The 19,460-nt window shown below is 48.4% G+C and overlaps 1 protein-coding gene across 1 annotated transcript in view; it reads left to right on the top strand.

Moving 5' to 3' along the window:
• The first annotated feature begins 8,415 nt into the window (after window positions 1–8,415).
• NPDC1 (neural proliferation, differentiation and control 1) overlaps window positions 8,416–19,460 on the top strand; it is a 366,783-nt gene continuing 355,738 nt past the window's right edge. Inside the window, exons 1-2 of the mRNA XM_030206816.1 lie at window positions 8,416–8,593; window positions 9,092–9,133. Of these exons, the coding sequence (XP_030062676.1) occupies window positions 8,416–8,593; window positions 9,092–9,133 (220 nt within the window). The remainder of the gene's footprint in view (window positions 8,594–9,091; window positions 9,134–19,460) is intronic.

The following is a 19,460-nucleotide window of genomic DNA, read 5'->3' as shown; positions in this document are numbered from 1 at the left end:
TGAGGAGCAGTTTTAGGAGATTAACCCTCTCCGAGGAGCCCCTCTCAACTCCTCCTCCTTTTGACATCTTAGATGCAGATACTCGAATCAAGCCAATCTACAAAACCTTAGGAATTCTAATGCCAGAGGACGTACAGTTAGGTTCCGAAGCAATAAGATTATAGATTTCCAATAATCAATTGTTTTGACTAAATCAAGTTCAAGATGAAACAAAAAGTTGCGCATGAAGAGGCGCACAAAGGAGCAGGACATGCCCCTTTGGCATGCCTGAGGTCAACGCCTCAGATGCCCTTATTTTAAAAATTGAGTTGGGAGGTGACATCATTGCTCAACATGATCCAACACAGTCTCTGTTTGAAATGCTGTGGGTAGTAAATTGTGGAGGAGCCTCTTGGATGGGATGGGGCTTGAAGCAGGTACAGCAGACTCGGTCGGATGATGGTGAGCGATGCTTCAGATGCCTTGCTTGATTTAAAATTGAGCAGGAGGTGGTGTCACTGCTCAACATGATCAACGCTGTTTTGATATTGATATCTCCCTTTTTTGGGGGTTTGGCCATTATCCACTACTTTTTTGCTTTTGAAATTTTCAAAACATGGCCATATTTGATATCATCAATAAAGTTATTGCACATTATTTCGTTTGTGTGTCTGGAGACTGATCTGGTGTGAATCTCTGCTCCCCTTTTTGTCTTATGCTAGTATTCTAAACATTTACATGTGTAACATGCTTGTAAATGTTAATGCCTAGTTTATGGAATTGTTCTGTTCATTTCTTTATCGAGATGTAAACCCTGGCTTTCAATAGTATTGAACCACTTTGTAGCACTGATTAAGGGACCTTTATACTGAAGTGCATTAAGCACATACCTGCAGGATTCTATGTATCGCGCTTAATTTCCATGTGAAAATTCTATAAACAATATGTGTAACTTAATTGGTTAACTAGCTTATCAGCACTGTCGATTGGATGTTAGCAAGCAATTAGTACTAATAGGCATTAAGATTTACGCAAAGAACTCACTAAGCGTGTTATATAATGTGGTGAACATAAATTCTAAGCTGCATAGTTGAAAAGGGGGTGTGGCAATGGATGAGGCATGGACATTTCTAAAATCTATGAGTATTGTTATAGAAGACACCTGCTCTGCGCCTAATTTAGGCATTGGAATTTAACCCCGAAGTAAAACATGGCGTAAATGGCCGCAACTAAATTTGGTCACATGGAAAGACACTCATCATAATTCTATATACCACGGGGAAATTTAAGCCTATTCTATAAAATTTAGGCATACTTTAGAGAATACATCTAGGCATATTTTTTTCTGTCTGCAATTTTCAGGACCATTATATTGAATCTAGCCCTACTGAGTGACTATGTTAAGGTGTTTTGCGGTAGCTTGCTTATAACTGCGCACTATGCTTTATTTCTGTTAGGGGTGTGGCATGGGCAGGGGACATGTGTGGAAGTGTTAATGGATAATACACTGCACTTACCATGTGCTAACAGTAATCCTGCGTTCTCTCAGCAGGTACCATGTGCTAATGGAAACATTAATGCACGACCTGCAATAACAAAAATAATGGGAACATCACCACCACATATAATTTGCAGCTACCACATGGTAAAATCCCGTGTTAACCTGCGGTAACTGTAAATTTTTCTGCGGTTTAGTAAAAATACCCCTAAATTTTTGTGGGCACACCATGTTTAAAATATAATTCCACTTACTCCAGTATCTAGCTTTACTTATATTATGTGAGGGCTCCTGGAGTTATGACAAGAGTCAATACAACAACATCCTTATTTCAGAGGCATAGCTTGGGAGGGGGGCGGGGGCGCAATAGGAGCAGTCACTCCCTCAAACAGCTTTTGAATGAACAGCACCTGTGCAGATTGGCCCTTCAGCCTCATACTGGTGCCTGTTTTGCAAAAGGTCTGCTCTCCCTGATGTCAAAACCTGGCTATGCTACTGCCTTATTCAGAATGCTGTTAGTGGCAAAACTAAGACACACTTTTAAAATCTGCAAAGCAATTAACTACTGTGGAAACAATAGAGTGTCCATAATAATAAAGTATCCATATAATTTTGGAACAGCAGAATTCAATCTCGCCAGATTTTACCCTTAATGTAGTACAGGAGCAGAAGAAAGTAACAGCAGAGACGTGGAACCTTTATATTACAACTAGTAAAAAAGGCCCTGTTTCTGAAGAAATGAAACGGCGCTAGCAAGGTTTGCCCTCGGAGTGGTGTTATTTGAGAGTGTGTGAGAGAGAGAGAGGAGTGAATGTGCGAGTGTGTGTGTGTGACCGAGAGATAGTGAGATTGGGTGCGAGTGTGTCTGTGAGAGAGAGTGTATGTGCCAGGGGCGCCCTCCCTCCCTCCCAGTTCCAGGGTCTTCCCCCCTCCGAGTTCCAGGGTCGTCCCCCTCCCTTCCTCCGAGTTCCAGGGTCGTCCCTCCCCCTTCCTCCAAGTTCCAGGGTCGTCCCCCCTCCCCTTTCCCTCCTTCCAAGTTTCCAGGGTCGTCCTCCCCCTCCCCTCCCTCCCTCCCTCCCTCCAAGTCCAGGGTCGTCCTCCCCCTCCCTCCCTCCATCCTTCTGAGTTCCAGGGTCGTCCTCCCCCCGTCCCTCCCTCCGAGTTCCAGGGTTGTCTCCCCGTCCCTCCAAGTTCCACGGTCATCCCCCTCCCTCCCTCCCTCCCCCTCCCTCCGAGTTCCAGGGTCGTCCCCTCTCCCTCCCTCCGAGTTCCAGGGTCGTCCCCCTCTCCCTCCTCCCTCCGAGTTCCCTCCAATTTCAGGGTCGTCCCCCCCTCCCTCCCTCCGAGTTCCAGGGTCATCCTCCCCCCTCCCTCCCTCCCTCCCTCCGAGTTACAGGGTCGTCCTCCCCCTCCCTCCCTCCGAGTTCAGGGGTTGTCCCCCCCGAGTTCCAGGGTCATTGTCCCCTCCCTCTCTCCCTCCCAGTCCCAGGGTCGTCGTCCCACTCCCCTCCCAGTTCCAGGTCATCCCCCTCCCTCCCTCCCTCCCTCCCTGTCCAGGGTTGCCATCCCCTCCCTCTCTCTCCCTCCCAGTTCCAGGGTCATCCCCGCCCTCCCTCCGAGTTCAAGGGTCGTCGTCCCTCTCCCTCCCGCCCTCCCTCCGAGTTCAAGGGTCATATCCGAGTTCCAGGGTAGTCGTCCCCCTCCCTCCCTCCCAGTTCCAGGTTCGTCCACCCCTCCCCTCCCAGTTCCCCGGTCGTCCCCTCCCTCCCTCCCAGTTCAAGGGTCGCCGAGTTCCAGGGTCATCGTCCCCTCCCTCCCTCCCAGTTCCCGGGTCATCGTCCCCGTCCCTCCCTCCCAGTTCCAGGGTCGTTGTCCCCTCCCTCCCTCCCTGTTCCAGGGTCGTTGTCCTCCTCCCTCCCTCCCAGTTCCAGGGTCGTTGTCTCCCCCCTCCCTCTGAGTTCCATGGTCATCCCCCCTCCCTCCAAGTTCCAGGATCCTCCCTCCCTGTTCCAGGGTCGTCCCCCCTCCTTCCCTCTGAGTTCCAGGGTCGTCCCCCCCCTCCCTCCGAGTTCCAGGGTCGTCATCCCCTCCGTCCCTCCCTCTGAGTTCCAGGGTCGTGGTCCCCTCTTAGAGTTCCAGGGTCACCCCCCCTCCCTCCGAGTTCCAGGGTCATCCCCCCTTCCTCCGAGTTCCAGGGTCGTCGTCCCCTCCTTCCCTCTCTCCAAGTTCCAGGATCGTCCCCTCCTCCCTCCCTCTGAGTTCCAGGGTCGTCCCCTCCTCCCTCCCTCTGAGTTCCAGGGTCGTCATCCCCTCCGTCCCTCCCTCCAAGTTCCAGGGTCGTCATCCCCTCTCCAAGTTCCAGGGTCATCCCCCCTCCCTCAGAGTTCCAGGGTCATCCCTCCTCCCTCAGAGTTCCAGGGTCATCCCTCCTCCCTCCGAGTTCCAGGGTCATCCCCCCATCCGAGTTCCATGGTCGTCGTCCCCTCCCTCTCTCCCTCCCAGTTCCAGGGTCGTCCCCTCCCTCCCTATCTCCGAGTTTCAGGGTCCCCCCTCCCCTCCCAGTTCCAAGGTCATCCCCCTCCCTTCCTCCCTCCCTCCCTTCCAATTCCAGGCCCCCTCCCTACGAAGTTTAAAAGACATAAGTACATAAGTAATGCCATACTGGGAAAAGACGAAAGGTCCATCGAGCCCAGCATCTTGACTTACCTCGGGGTTACGATGGCCGCCAGCAGCGGTAAAAGGTATGTAGGCCCGGCCCTTCTCTCTCAGCTGTGGTCCCGCCCTCATTTCCTGTTTCCACAAGGGCGAGACCACAGCTGAGAGAGAGAAAAGGGCCGAGGCTGTACGTGTTTTACCGCTGCTGCCGGCCCCCATAACCCTGACTTGGTAAGTGAAGATGACTTTTAAACATCGGAGGGAGGGGGCCTGTAACTGGAAGGGAGGGAGGGAGAAAGGGAGGTACAATGACACCCTCATGTTTGTGACATTCCGTTGCTTTGCCTGGCAACTATGCTGCGTCCCCTTCCCTCTGTGTTCAGCCCTCGACATCATAATGTTATGACACGAGGGCGGGACAGTGAGACAGATGGTTACAGGCAGTACGAACTGCACGGACCCTACGAACCCTTCATTGTCACGGGAGTCAGCTTCAGAACGTTGGAGTTGGAAATTATTATATAGGAAGAGGACCATCAGCATTGCCATAGCATTGTTCAGAATTGTGATGCAATAGATTGATGCAGTTAGGTTAATCAAGATTTCTCAAAGTAGAACAAATGTTATCCATATTGGCAACACAAACCTTGGTCCCCATCAAGAAATGAAGAATTCAAATAGCAACACAAATTAATTATATTAAAGTAAATGTCACCTGCATTCATTATTGAGCTCAGGCTTAAAGGTTAATGCAAGTCTAAGAGAAATACTAAATACATATCTACTTAATGGAGTGTAGAATCAGTTGATTGCCTTAAGCTATAAAGACATAATTATCCTTAGCTGTATCATGATAGGAAATAGTTTATATCTAATTCATATTGCAAAATGAATCACAAATTTGCTTGATATAAGACAATTAGATATACCCAATGAATTCTAAGAAATGTACCTAAATCAAAAATTGTTTATATACTTTAAATACAATGGTGCCTCTTTTATAATAAATATGAGTCCACTTGGATAAGAAATTTCACTTGAATACCTCAGTGTATCTCGCCTTGAGCTCAGAATTGGGAATGGTAATACATCTAAAATCCAGGCATAAAACTGGAGTCTTCCAGTGAGAAACCTTATAAAGGATTACCATAAGAATTATCCAAAAGATATACTTCAGCTCGCAAGAACACATAGGTCACTTCTTGGCATAATGCATTTTTGTAGTAACATAGTAGATGATGGCAGAAAAAGACCTGCACGGTCCATCCAGTCTGCCCAACAAGATAAACTCGTATGTGCTACTTTTTGTGTATACCTTACCTTGATTTGTATCTGTCATTTTCAGGGCACAGACCGTATAAGTCTGCCCAGCACTATCCCCACCTCCCAACCACCAGCGTCGCCTCCCACCACCGGCTCTGCCACCCAATCTCAGCTAAGCTTCTGATTCCTTTATGTTTATCCCAATGCATGTTTGAATTCCGTTACCGTTTTCCTCTCCACCACTTCCCGTGAGAGAACATTCCAAGCAACCATCACTCTCTCTGTGAAAAAATACTTCCTGACATTTTTCTTGAGTCTGCCCCCCTTCAATCTCATACCATGCCCTCTAGTTCTACTGCCTTCCCATCTCCGGAAAAGGTTTGTTTGCGGATTAATACCTTTCAGATATTTGAATGTCTGTATCATATCACCCCTGTTTCTCCTTTCCTCCAGGGTATACATGTTCAGGTCAGCAAGTCTCTTCTCATTCGTCTTGTAACACAAATCCCATACCATTCTCGTAGCTTTTCTTTGCACCGCTTCAATTCTTTTTACATCTTTAGCCAGATACGGCCTCCAGAACAGAACACAATACTCCAGGTGGGGCCTCACTAACGACTTATACAGGGGCATTTAAACCTCTTTTCTTCTGCTGGTCACTCCCCTCTCTATACAGCCTAGCAACCTTCTACTTACGGCCACTGCCTTGTCACACTGTTTTGTCGCCTTCAGATCCTCAGATACTATCACCCCAAGATCCCTCTCCACGTCGGTACCTATCAGACTCTCACAGCCTAACACATACATCTCCTGTGGATTTCTACTCCCCAAGTGCATCACTTTGCATTTCTTCGCATTGAATTTTAATTGCCAAATATTAGACCATTCTTCTAGCTTCCGCAGATCCTTTTTCATGTTTTCCACTCCCTCCCGGGTGTCCACTCTGTTACAAATCTTAGTATCATCCACAAAAAGGCAAACTTTACCTTACCCTTCAGCAATGTCACTTACAAATATATTGAACAGAATCGGTCCCAGCACCAATCCCTGAGGCACTCCACTACTCACCTTTCCCTCCTCTGAGCGAATTCCATTTACCACCACCCTCTGGCGTCTGTCCGTCAACCAGTTCCTAATCCAGTTCACCACTTCAGGTCTTAATGACATAAGGTCTTTTCACCCTTTGGGAAGGTTTAAAATCTGGTGAATTATTTAAAAAAGTAATTTTATAAGTTATTTTCATGTATAAAATGCTGTTTTATACATATAAATGAACTCTTATAAAATTAGGTCATACATAAAGAGATGCAGGTTGCAAGTGGTACATTAGATCTATTTATTGTATTGTAAAAATGTATAACTGCTGGAAAAGATGGTTAAGGCGGTTAACTTACCGGACTTCAAAAAAGGGTTGGATGGCTTCCTGGAGGAAAAAGCCATAGAATGTTATTGAATGGACGAGGGAATAATACAGTATTTCTAGGATGGGCGGGACAAATTGCTTGTTCTTTTGGCCGCTGTCAGTGACGGTGCTGGGCTCGATGGACCCTTGGTCTGTCCCAGCATGGCGATGCTTATATACTTATCTATAATTTTCATCAGAGTACAAAAAAACATACATCATAAAATGTGAATAAATAGTATAAACAACACATAATTAAACATTTCTTGGTCTTACTGTAAACATTATCTGGGCAAAAAGTAAGCTAAATACCACCAAAAGTTGATGGAGCAAAGTTTGGGCAGAGCTTGGATATAAATGTCCATGCCTTGAATCTAAGCACTATTTATGCAAGATTTGAGCGAATATTTTATAAAGGTGCATAGGCGCCTATGTGCCTTTATAAATTAGGGCCAAAATAGGCACCTTCCTGCCCAATTAACCTATGTCCTGTTGTTAAATTATCCTCCACAAGAACAATAAGCTGTAAAGCCTCCATCCATCTAGGAGAACTTTTATATTTGGGGAAGGAGCATTTGTGTTTTACAAGATTGTCGTATTGTATATCACTCCAACAGTATTTTGGAGAAGCAAACGTAATTGATGCACTTTTCATGTTCAAATGTGATATATACCCTTTTGGCATGATCAAAATTTTGTAATCAATAACCTGGCTTGACCAGTGATTATAGCTTTTTAGACACTTGACTAAGACCTGGCTATTTTGGCCACTTCTTTCTTGATCTTTGATTCACTCTAGCTGGATGATAGGCTCATAATTTTTTTGTTTCCAATATTAACTTTCAATTTATACTTTTTGTGTATCATTTTTGCTTGGATGGGAGTATTCAGGAAGTATTTTTTCACGGAGAGGGTGGTGGATACTTGGAATGCCCTCCCGCGGGAGGTGGTGGAGATGAAAACGGTAACGGAATTCAAACATGCGTGGGATATGCATAAAGGAATCCTGTGCAGTAGGAATGGATCCTCAGAAGCTTAGCTGAAATTGGGTGGCGGAGCAGGTGGGGGAAGAGAGGTTGGTGGTTGGGAGGCGAGGATAGTGGAGGGCAGACTTATACGGTCTGTGCCAGAGCTGGTGATGGGAGGCGGGACTGGTGGTTGGGAGGCGGGAAATACTGCTGGGCAGACTTTTGTACGGTCTGTGCCCTGAAAAAGGCAGGTACAAATCAAGGTAAGGTATACACATATGAGTTTATCTTGTTGGGCAGACTGGATGGACCATGCAGGTCTTTTTCTGCCATCATCATCATCATATCTTTCTGTACCCTTTGTGCCATGTGTTCTACAAGGTTCTTTGTTGGCCCCCTTGCTTTTCAGTCTTATAGCTTTTGGCTGAACTGTTGAGGTTTGATTTTATTTCCATGCATTTGCAGAAAAACAAAATGTTTTATCAGTAAGATTTAATTGAATGGATGACAGGTGGCTGAAATTAAACTCCTGTCCAACCCGACTGGATCAGGTAACCTAAATAGAGACTTTTTTGTGAGAAGTAGGGTACCACTACCTTTGAATCCAGTGATGATGTTTAATAATTTCTTTTTAGCGGATAAACACCAGAATGAAGAGCTTGGGTGTCTTGTATGGTGACTTGATCCCTGGTGGTAGTACCATAAGATTACCACTAGAAGTTGGTAGTACCATTTTGAACCTGGCACCAACAGAAGCAGGATCAAATGAGGATTGCTTGAACCTCCTTAGACAATCAGGGATTGATAGAGATATGCCGGAGGGGGTGAGTAGGGTGGGAGTCTTTAAGAGATTCTCAGAGAGAGGGGGAGTACTGTTTCATTTTCTGAAGCTCCAGCCTCTTTAAGAAGGCTCCCAGGAGGCATCAGGCTATGAGTTAGTGGCCCCATGCTCCACAGGGAATTAAATAATGCAGCTTGCAAGATTGATTGCAAGTTGCTTTATTCATTTACTGCAGGAGTTACTACTACAGTACTGAGTAACAACAGATTAGCAGCTCCCAAAGTAAACTAAGCTATGGTGAAGTGCTATACTTTACTGTAGCTTAAAGCCAGATTCAAATCAGAACCAGAACAATGACAGTTTCTATATGGCTCTATCCAGTTGCCAAATCATCTAGTCTACGAAGCTGTGCATGTTTTGATTCTCCTATTCTGCTTCTCCTAGCTGATTCCTGTCCACGAAACTTGGATTGTGCCCAAAAGAAGCGTGAGTTCTGCCGACCTGGATTAGAAAGCTGTGGACCCTGCCTGCATAATTTTGTTGAGGATATACATGGAGATTGCATTCCCAAGAGAAATGCCCGAGCGGTATGTACTGCTGTTTTCAGAGATGCATGTCTGGAGCTTGAACTTGGGTTTTTAGAAGCTGAGGTGGGTGGGGGAATCATTCTTATGCTCCCATGTATCAGCTTTGGAATCACAGTCACTCTATTGTTTAACTATTCCCAAGCTCACAGTGTATACACATAGCAGATATCCCACTAAAAGAACCCTACCGTATAATTTATATAATACTAGTAAAAGAGGCCCGTTTCGTAGAGGAATGAAATGGACGTTAGCAAGGTTCCATGCCCCCCTCCCTACCTCCCTCTCTCTCTCCCTGTCTGTCGTCCGAGTTCCAGCACCCCTTCCTCCCTCTGTCCATGGCCCCCTCCCTCCCTCTGTCCCTCTCCCTCCCTCTGTCCCTCTCTGTTTTCTGAGTTCCAGCCCCTCTCCCTCCATCTCCTCCGAGTTCCACGGCTCCCTCCCCTTCAAGTTGCACGGCCACCCTGCCTCCCTCCCTCGAAGTGCAAGCAGGACCTGTCCTCCGACAGCCCATCGCCTTCCTGCGTGCCGGCTCTAATTTAAAAATTGTTACCTTGGGGTCCGGCGTCAGCATTGAAGGCGAGCGGCGCTTCACACTGCCTTCCCATCTGTCTGAGCTCTGCCTCTGGTCCCGCCCTTCTGGAAAACAGGAAATGAGGGCGGGACCAGAGGCAGAGCTCAGACAGATGGGAAGGCAGTGTGAAGCGCCGCTCGCTTCAATGCTGACGCCAGACCCTGAGGTAACAATTTTTAAATTAGAGCCGGCACGTAGGAAGGCGAGGGGCTGCTGGAGGACAGGTCCTGCTTGCACTTCGAGGGAGGGAGGCGGGGGGGGGGGGGTGGGGGCGTGGAACTTGGAGGAGAGGGGGGCGTGGAACTCTGAGGGGAGTGGAAGGAGGAAGGGAGGGGGGCGTCCTGCAACTTGAAGGGGAGGGCAGGGGGGGCTGGACTGCTGAACTGGGAGGGGATGGAGATGGTGGTGCGAACTCGTAGCGCCCGTGCTTGAGATGCGTCGCGGTTTCCCAGGCAACACGATGACGACACCGGAAGGCTTCAGACATTACGAACCGGGCTTCAACTTCCTGGCAGTCAGCTTCAGAACATTGGAGGTGCAAATTATTATAGTAGATATAAAATATGCATACAATGGTTTACTTGAGACATGGAGGGCAATTCTGTAACAGAGCTCCTGAGAGGAGCCTATTCTATAAAGAAAAGTGAGCACCTACTCTCCTTTATAGACTACTGGTGTGACTGCCACATGTTTGCACTAACTATTTGTAGCAACCATGTTTGTTTTGCGCTAACTGTGCATTACAGGCTTAACAGCATTTAGTAAAAGGTGCAAATTAAATTGTAGTCCTCTGGAGATGGTGAAATACCTATTCTCCGAGGACAAGCAGGCTGATTGTTTCTCACTGATGGGTGACGTCCACGGCAGCCCCTCCAATCCGGAATCTTCACTAGCAAAGACTTTGCTAGCCCTCGCGTGCCGATGCACACCGCGCATGCGCGGCCGTCTTCCCGCCCGAAACCGGCTCGTGCCGCCAGTCTTCTTTTGTCCGCGCTCGGTACAGTTGTGTTTTCGCCATTCGCGCCCCTAAGTTGACCTCGCGCGTCTCCTTTTTGGTTTCGCTACTTAAAAAAAAAAAAAAAAAAAAAAGGATTTGGGAGAGGACCTTTTCGGTCTTTTTCCTTTTTTCCGCTACTTCCAGTTTTGCCCCGGTAAGTTTTCATTCGTTTTCGGGGTAGGCCCTTTTTAGGCTTCGGGTCGAATTTTCTTCCCCTCGTTTTGGTGCCTACCGCAATTACGAGTTTCGATTTCGCCGGCGAGAGTTTTCCGCCCATGTCATCGAAGTCTCCAGCGGCTTCAAGAAGTGCACCCAGTGCGCCCGGGTAATCTCGCTCACGGACAGACACGTGTCGTGTCTTCAGTGTCTGGGGGCTGGGCACCGCCCGCAGGCCTGTAGTCTGTGCTCCCTTTTACAAAAGCGGACTCAGGTAGCGAGATTGGCCCAGTGGAACGTTTTGTTCTCGGGCTCTTCGTCGGCATCGGCACCGGGGGTATCGAGTGCATCGACGTCGCCAGCGTCCAGACCTTCATCCTCGGCCGCGATTGCATCGAGTGCATCGAGGCATCGACCCTCTGCATCGGGGCTGAGACATCGGAAGGCTGCGTCGGCGTCGGTGGTACCGGGACCTCGTCTGCTGATGTCGTCGGACCGTGGTGCTTTGTCTGGAGTGCAGGTGAGGGCTGTCCATTCCTCTGCTGGTGGCGGTGAGCCTTCGGGTGGGTCTCCCCCTACCCTGAGGGCTCCTGCGGTACAGCCCCCCCCCCCGAGACCGACCTTCTTCGGCCTCGGCCCCGAGGAAGCGACGGCTGGATTCTACGTCCTCCTCGGCGGTGCCGGGGAAGCTCGGTGACATGCTTCGTCCCAAGAAGTCGAAGAAGCATCGACATCGGTCCCCTTCCCGTGTCGGCACCGAGAGCTCTGGGTCGCCGAGGGAGTCGGCACCCAGCAGGCATCGGCAGCGAGAGGACCGCTCACCCTCTGTTCAGGAGGGTGTCGATGCGCTCCACTCTGGACAGCCCGGAACAGCCTCCACGCCCGGAACAGACTCTGACATCGACACCTGCATCAGCTTCCACGTCTTTCTCCACAGCTGCTCTGCACGAGAGTCTCCGGGCCGTTCTCCTAGAGATCCTGGGGAGAGCTGTGTGCCCTTCCCCTCCGGTACCGGGGGTGCTTGCGCCACCGGTTACCGTCGAGTGAGGCGCCGGCTGGCCCTTGCCCGGGGTGAGGTCTCCGACATCCTCCCAGAAGGTTCTCCGACGACGTCGGCGGAGGGAGCTTCGCCGGTGCGGGCGAGGAAGTACCTCTCGACGCTCCCACCGTGGCCGTGGTTCCACGGAGTTTGAGCCGGGCACGGCTTCAGACACAGGTTCGTGAACTTGTGTCTGATACCGAGGGTGAGGCCTCGTGGGAGGAAGAGGAGGACATCAGATATTTCTCTGACGAGGAGTCTGATGGTCTTCCCTCTGATCCCACTCCCTCTCTTGAAAGGCAGCTTTCTCCTCCGAGAGTCTGTCTTTCGCTTCCTTTGTCCGGGAGATGTCTACGGCCATCCCCTTCCCGGTGGTTGTGGAGGACGAGCCCAGGGCTGAAATGTTTGAGCTCCTGGACTATCCTTCTCCACCTAAGGAAGCGTCCACAGTACCCATGCATCATGTCCTCAAAAAGACATTGCTGGCGAACTGGACCAAGCCATTAACTAATCCCCACATTCCCAAGAAGATTGAGTCCCAGTACCGGAAACTATGGGGACCCAGAGCTGATGCGCACTCAGTTGCCTCACGACTCTGGAGTTGTGGATTTGGCCCTAAAGAAGGCTAAGAGTTCTAGGGAGCATGCTTCGGCGCCCCGCGGGCAAGAAACTCTAGAACCTTAGACTCCTTTGGGAGGAAGGCCTACCATTCCCTCTATGCTCGTGGCCAAAATTCAGTCTTACCAGCTCTACACGAGCATACACATGCGGAATAATGTGCGGCAGTTGGCGGGCTTGGTGGATAAGCTCTCCCCTGAGCAAGCCAAGCCTTTTCAGGAGGTGGTTAGGCAGCTGAAGGCGTGCAGAAAATTTCTTGGCCAGAGGGGTGTATGACACCTTTGATGTTGCGTTCCAGGGCCGCTGCTCAAGGTGTGGGTGATGCGCAGACTCTCATGGCTGCGTGCCTCCGACCTAGAGAATAGAGAAATAGACTCCAGCAGCGGATTGCGGACTCGCCTTGCCGTGCGGATAATATTTTTGGAGAAAAAGTCGAGCAGGTGGTAGAGCAGCTCCACCAGCGGGATACCGCTTTCGACAAGTTCTCCCGCCGGCAGCCTTCAGCTTCTACCTCTACAGGTAGACGATTTTTTTGGGGAAGGAGGACTGTTCCCTACTCTTCTGGTAAGCGTAGGTACAATCCTCCTTCTCGACAGCCTGCGGCCCAGGCTAAGCCCCAGCGCGCTCGCTCTCGTCAGCAGCGTGCGCCTCAGCAAGGCCCCTCGGCCCCCCAGCAAAAGCAAGGGACGGAGCTTTTGGCTGGCTCCAGCAGAGCATAGCTGACATCCAAGTGTCAGTGCCGGGCGACCTGCCAGTCGGAGGGAGGTTGAAAGCTTTTCACCAAGGTGGCCCTCTTCATAACCTCCGATCAGTGTGGTTCTCCAAATAGTCCGGCAAGGATACACCCTCAATTTGGCCTCAAAACCTCCAAATTGTCCACTGGGAGCTCAGTCTTACAGCTTCCAGCACAAGCAGGTACTTGCAGAGGAACTCTCCGCCCTTCTCAGCGCCAATTGCGGTCGAGCCCGTGCCATCCGGGCAAGAAGGGCTGGGATTCTATTCCAGGTACTTCCTTGTGGAAAAGAAAACAGGAGGGATGCGTCCCATCCTAGACCTAAGGGCCCCTGAACAATATCTGGTCAAAGAAAAGTTCAGGATGCTTTCCCTGGGCACCCTTCTCCCCATGATTCAGGGAAAACGATGGCTATGCTTTCTGGACTTGAAGGAGCGCCTACACTCACATCCCGATACTGCCAGCTCACAGACAGTATCTGCGATTTCAGCTGGGCACACGTCACTTCCAGTACTGTGTGCTACCCTTTGGGCTCGCCTCTGCGCCCAGAAGTGTTCACGAAGTGCTTGGCTGTAGTAGCAGCGGCACTTCGCAGGACTTGGGGGTACACGTGTTCCCATATCTCGACGATTGGCTGGTGAAGAACACATCCGAGGCAGGAGCTCTACAGTCCATGCAGATGACTATTCGCCTCCTGAGCTACTGGGGTTTGTGATAAATTATCCAAAGTCCCATCTTCTCCTAGTGCAGAAACTCGAATTCATAGGAGCTCTGCTGGATTCTCGGACGGCTCGCGGGTGCGAGCGTCCAAGCAGATCACAGCTCGGCAGATGTTGAGATTGCTGGGCCACATGGCCTCCACCAGTTCATGTGACTCCCATGGCCCGCCTTCACATGAGATCTGCCCATGGACCCTAGCTTCCCAGTGGTTTCATGCTGCTGGGGATCTAGAAGACGTGATCACCTGTCCACGAGTTTTCTCAAATCCCTGTATTGGTGGACGATTTGGTCCAATTTGACTCTGGGACGTCCTTCCCAATTCCTCAGCCACAAAAGTGCTGACCACGGATGCATCTCCCTGGGGTGGGGAGCTCATGTCGATGGGCTTCACCATCAAGGAAGCTGGTCCACTCAAGGAACGCGATCTGCAGATCCATCTTCTGGAGTTACGGAGCGGTCTGGAACGCTCTGAAGGCTTTCAGAGATCGGCTGGTCCCACCAAATATCCAAATTTCAGACAGACAACCAGGTGCCATGTATTACATCAACAAGCAGGGGGGCACCGGATCTCACCCCCTGTGTCAGGAAGCCGTCAGCATGTGGCTCTGGGCTCGCCGTCACGGCATGGTGCTCCAAAGCCCTACCTATCTTGGCAGGCGGGTGTAAACAACAGTCTGGCCGACAGGTTGAGCAGGATTATGCAACCCTCACGAGTGGCGCTCCAATTCCCGTGTAGTGCGACAGATCTTCATGGTGTGGGGCACCCCCATTGGTAGATCATCTTCGCATCTCGAGCCAACACAAAGTCCCTCAGTTCTGTTCCAGGCTCAGGCCCACGGCAGGACTGGCATCGGATGCCTTCCTCTGGACTGGGGGGAGGGTTTCTACTGTATGCTTATCCTCCCATACCTCTGGTGGGGAAGACTTTGTTGAAACTCAAGCAAGACCGAGGCACCATGATTCTGATTGCTCCCTTTTGGCCGCGTCAAATCTGGTTCCTCTTCTTCTGGAGTTGTCCTCCGAAGAACCGTGGAGATTGGAGTGTTTTCCGACCCTCATCACGCAGGATGAAGGGGCGCTTCTGCATCCCAACCTCCGGTCCCCTGGCTCTCACGGCCTGGTATGTTGAGAGCGTTAGACTTGCCTCTTTGGGTCTGTCAGAGGGTGTCTCCCGCATCTTGCTTGCTTCCAGGAAAGATTCCACTAAGAGGAGTTTATTTCTTTCTATGGAGGAGGTTTGCCGTCTGGTGTGACAGCAAGGCCCTAGATCCTCGCTCTTGTCCTACACAGACCCTGCTTGAATACCTTCTGCACTTGTCTGAGTCTGGTCTCAAGACCAACTCTGTAAGGGTTCACCTTAGTGCGATCAGTGCATACCATTACCGTGTGGAAGGTAAGCCGATCTCGGGACAGCCTTTAGTTGTTCGCTTCATGGGAGGTTTGCTTTTGTCAAAGCCCCCTGTCAAGCCTCCTACAGTGTCATGGGATCTCAATGTCGTTCTCACCCAGCTGATGAAACCTCCTTTTGAGCCACTGAACTCCTGCCATCTGAAGTACTTGACCTGGAAGGTCATTTTCTTGGTGGCAGTTACTTCAGCTCGTAGAGTCAGTGAGCTTCAGGCCCTGGTAGCCCAGGCCCCTTACACCAAATTTCATCATAACAGAGTAGTCCTCCGCACTCACCCTAAGTTCTTGCCAAAGGTTGTGTCGGAGTTCCATCTGAACCAGTCAATTGTCGTGCCAACATTCTTTCCCCGTCCTCATTCCTGCCCTGCTGAACGTCAGCTGCACACATTGGACTGCAAGAGAGCATTGGCCTTCTATCTGGAGCGGACACAGCCCAACAGACAGTCCGCCCAATTGTTTGTTTCTTTTGATCCCAACAGGAGGGGAGTGGCTGTGGGGAAACGCACCATATCCAATTGGCTAGCAGATTGCATTTCCTTCACTTATGCCCAGGCTGGGCTGGCTCTTGAGGGTCATGTCACGGCTCATAATGTTAGAGCCATGGCAGCGTCGGTAGCCCACTTGAAGTCAGCCACTGTTGAAGAGATTTGCAAAGCTGCGACGTGGTCATCTGTCCACACATTCACATCTCATTACTGCCTGCAGCAGGATACCCGACGCGACAGTCGGTTCGGGCAGTCAGTGCTTCAGAATCTGTTCGGGGTTTAGAATCCAACTCCACCCCCCTAGGCCCATGTTTATTCTGTTCCAGGCTGCACTCTCAGTTAGTTGGATAAATTGTTAGGTCAATCTCAGTTATGTCCTCGCCGTTGCGAGGCCCAATTGACCATGGTTGTTGTTTTGAGTGAGCCTGGGGGTTAGGGATACCCCATCAGTGAGAACAAGCAGCCTGCTTGTCCTCGGAGAAAGCGAATGCTACATACCTGTAGAAGGTATTCTCCGAGGACAGCAGGCTGATTGTTCTCACAAACCCGCCCGCCTCCCCTTTTGGAGTTGTGTCTTCCCTTCTCTTTGTCTTGCTACATATGAGACTGGCCGGCACGAGCCGGTTTCGGGCGGGAAGACGGCCGCGCATACGCGGTGCGCATCGGCGTGCGAGGGCTAGCAAAGTCTTTGCTAGTGAAGATTCCGGATTGGAGGGGCTGCCGTGGACGTCACCCATCAGTGAGAACAATCAGCCTGCTGTCCTCGGAGAATACCTTCTACAGGTATGTAGCATTCGCTTTTCACACTGATGCATTTTAATGGTCATGGAAAATTCGTGCTTTGTTTCATGTAGACTAGGTTGAGAGCAGATGGCCTTTACAGTTGTAGCAATAAAATCAGATCACCATTCTCTGATGTAGCATGTTGTGTTCTTTCCCATTCTGATTTAGGAGGATTACGAGAATGAAATTAATGTGAACTTGACAAGAGTAAATTGCAGTGTATTTCACTCTAATTGCATTAGCATTTTCTTCTGGAGCTGAGCTGAAACATTTTTTTTTTTATTATCTCCATGTCTAGTTAACTGTTAGAAATGGAGTACAACCTCAAGTATTAGATAAGACATGTCCTCTCAAAACAAACAAGTCAGGGAAATCCTTTTATGGGAGCAGTAAGACAGCACTGCTTATACTAACCAGATAAAAGGAACAGCAAGCAATTTAACATTCTATTTTAATAAAACATTTGCTATACTTCCTTTCAAAACAATCAAAACAATTTACAACCTAACAAATACGTATATATAATACTCCATTTTAACAGCACTTTCTTGAGAGGTGCTGTCAGACTTGCTCTGTTAAAAGGCACAAACTTTGTGGTATATCACCCAGGGATGCACTTTTGAAGGGTGGGTGCAGCGTGACACGGCCAGTCAAAAAGGTACCCTAAGATGGAGGGGGGTAATGCCTTTTCCATTATGACTTACCTTTAGGGAGAGGCTGTCCCCAATGCCCCTTCTCTTGGCCAGTACCCACTTCCTTGGTGGGGACCTCCCTCTCTTCTCTGGTGCCTCCTAACAGGTAAATCCAGCCTTAACCAGGACTAACTTTTACATTAGGAAAACCTCTCTTTTCTTTCCTGAAACTCCACATTTGGAGAGTTATTAGATTTTTTTTGAAGGTGTAAACAAATATATGTTTACACCTGGAGGAGTGGCCTAGTGGTTAGGGTGGTGGACTTTGGTCCTGGGGAACTGAGGAACTGAGTTTGATTCCCATTTCAGGCACAGGCAGCTCCTTGTGACTCTGGGCAAGTCACTTAACCTTCCATTGCCCCATGCAAGCAGCATTGAGCCTGCCATGAGTGGGAAAGCGCGGGGTACAAATGTAACAAAAAAAAAAAAAACCCTGGTCTACAATTTGGTAGCTAAGATTTAATGCTAAAAAAAAAATTGTGGGGTCATGCATTTGGACAAAAACCCAAGGGAGCAGTACAGTATAGGGGTTGAAGTACTCTGTGCATGGAAGAAGAGTAAAACCTGGGGTGACCGTATCTGAAGATCTTAAGGTGGTCAAAAGGTAGGAAGGTGACAGCAAAAGCCACATGGATGCATAGGGAGAAGAATAGCCAGGAGGAAAAAGGTGATGATAATGCCTCTGTATAAAAATAAATATATGGTTAAAGGGTAGCCAGCTTGATATAGTATATTTGGATTTTCAAGGCCCTCATAGAAGACTCCTCGGGAAATGAAAGAGTCATGGGATAGGAGGAAGAGCCCTTTTGTATATTGCAAACTGGCTAAAAGACGAGAAACAGATTAGTACTAAATTAGATTTCTCCGCGGAAAAAATAGTGTACTGCCCAGCGGAGGGTCTGTATGGGGACCTGTGCTGTTTAACATATTCAGATATGATGTGGAAAAAGGAGCAATGACTGAAGTGATCAAATTTGCAGATGACAAAAAAATACTAGGACTAGGGGGCATGCAATGAAGCTACAATGTAGTAAATTTAAAACAAATCTGAGAACATTTTTCTTCACTCAACATGTAATTAAACTCTGGAATTCGTTGCCAGAGAATGTGGTACAGGGCGGTTAGCTTAGTGGAGTTTAAAAAAGGCTTGGACAGCTTCCTAAAGGAAATGTCCATAGACCGTTATTAAATGGACTTGGGGAAAATCCACTATTTCTGGGATAAGCAGTATAAAATGTTTTGTACATTTTTGAGATCTTGCCGGGTATTTGTGACCTGGATTGGCCACTGTTGGAAACAGGATGCTGGGCTCGATGGACCTTTGGTCTTTCCCAGTATGGCAATACTTATGTATTTATGAATGTAATTTTGAAAGAGAGGAGAAAACCCCTATAAATGGAAAATTACTTTTTTTTTTTAAATTCTTTATTTATCATTTTCATTAATTTACAAGAATATATCTTGAACAAGTAAAGCAGTTTAACAGGTTACAGGCAATTTTCTCTAAAAGAAAAAATTAAGTAAGGAAAATATAGATTATCAACTTGTATTAGACCCCAAATTGAAGGGGCTGGACCTTAGTACTACTCAGGAGATTAGTTTCAAATATCTTTCAAAAATAAGAGGTAAAGGCTTAACAGTATATACCGCGCATTTTACTTTTTCATTAGTCTCTTTTTCCAAGGCTAATCAGACCTACTAAACTACAACATAAATTATAAAACCTTTTTCTGTGTAATAAAGTGTTTCAGGTGCTCAGAAACAAAAAATACATATTTAACCCCTAGATATTTCACATTACATTTACATGGATAATTGAGATTAAAAGAGGCTCCCAAAGCTAATGTTGCGGATCTTAATGCCAAAAACTCTTTCCTTCTAGCCTGAGTCTGTTTAGTGACATCTGGAAAGACTAGTACTTTTTCCCCATAAAATGGGGTTTGTAAATGCTTTAATGCAGTTTTTCTAACCAGTTCCAGGTCCTGTTGAAAAATGAAAGATACCAAAAGAGTTTGTCTTTCAGTTATTTCAGTCAAGGAAGATTCTAATAATTCCGAAACATTTAAATCAGGTTCTGTTTGTGGTAGTTCTTGGGGGCCATCTTTCAATTTTCTTGCTGGCAAATA

The sequence above is a fragment of the Microcaecilia unicolor genome, chromosome 6 (genome assembly GCF_901765095.1).
Source record: "Microcaecilia unicolor chromosome 6, aMicUni1.1, whole genome shotgun sequence".
In the NCBI taxonomy this organism is placed as follows: domain Eukaryota; kingdom Metazoa; phylum Chordata; class Amphibia; order Gymnophiona; family Siphonopidae; genus Microcaecilia; species Microcaecilia unicolor.
Note: the sequence above shows the minus strand (reverse complement) of the source record. Positions and strands in the feature narration are given on the sequence as shown.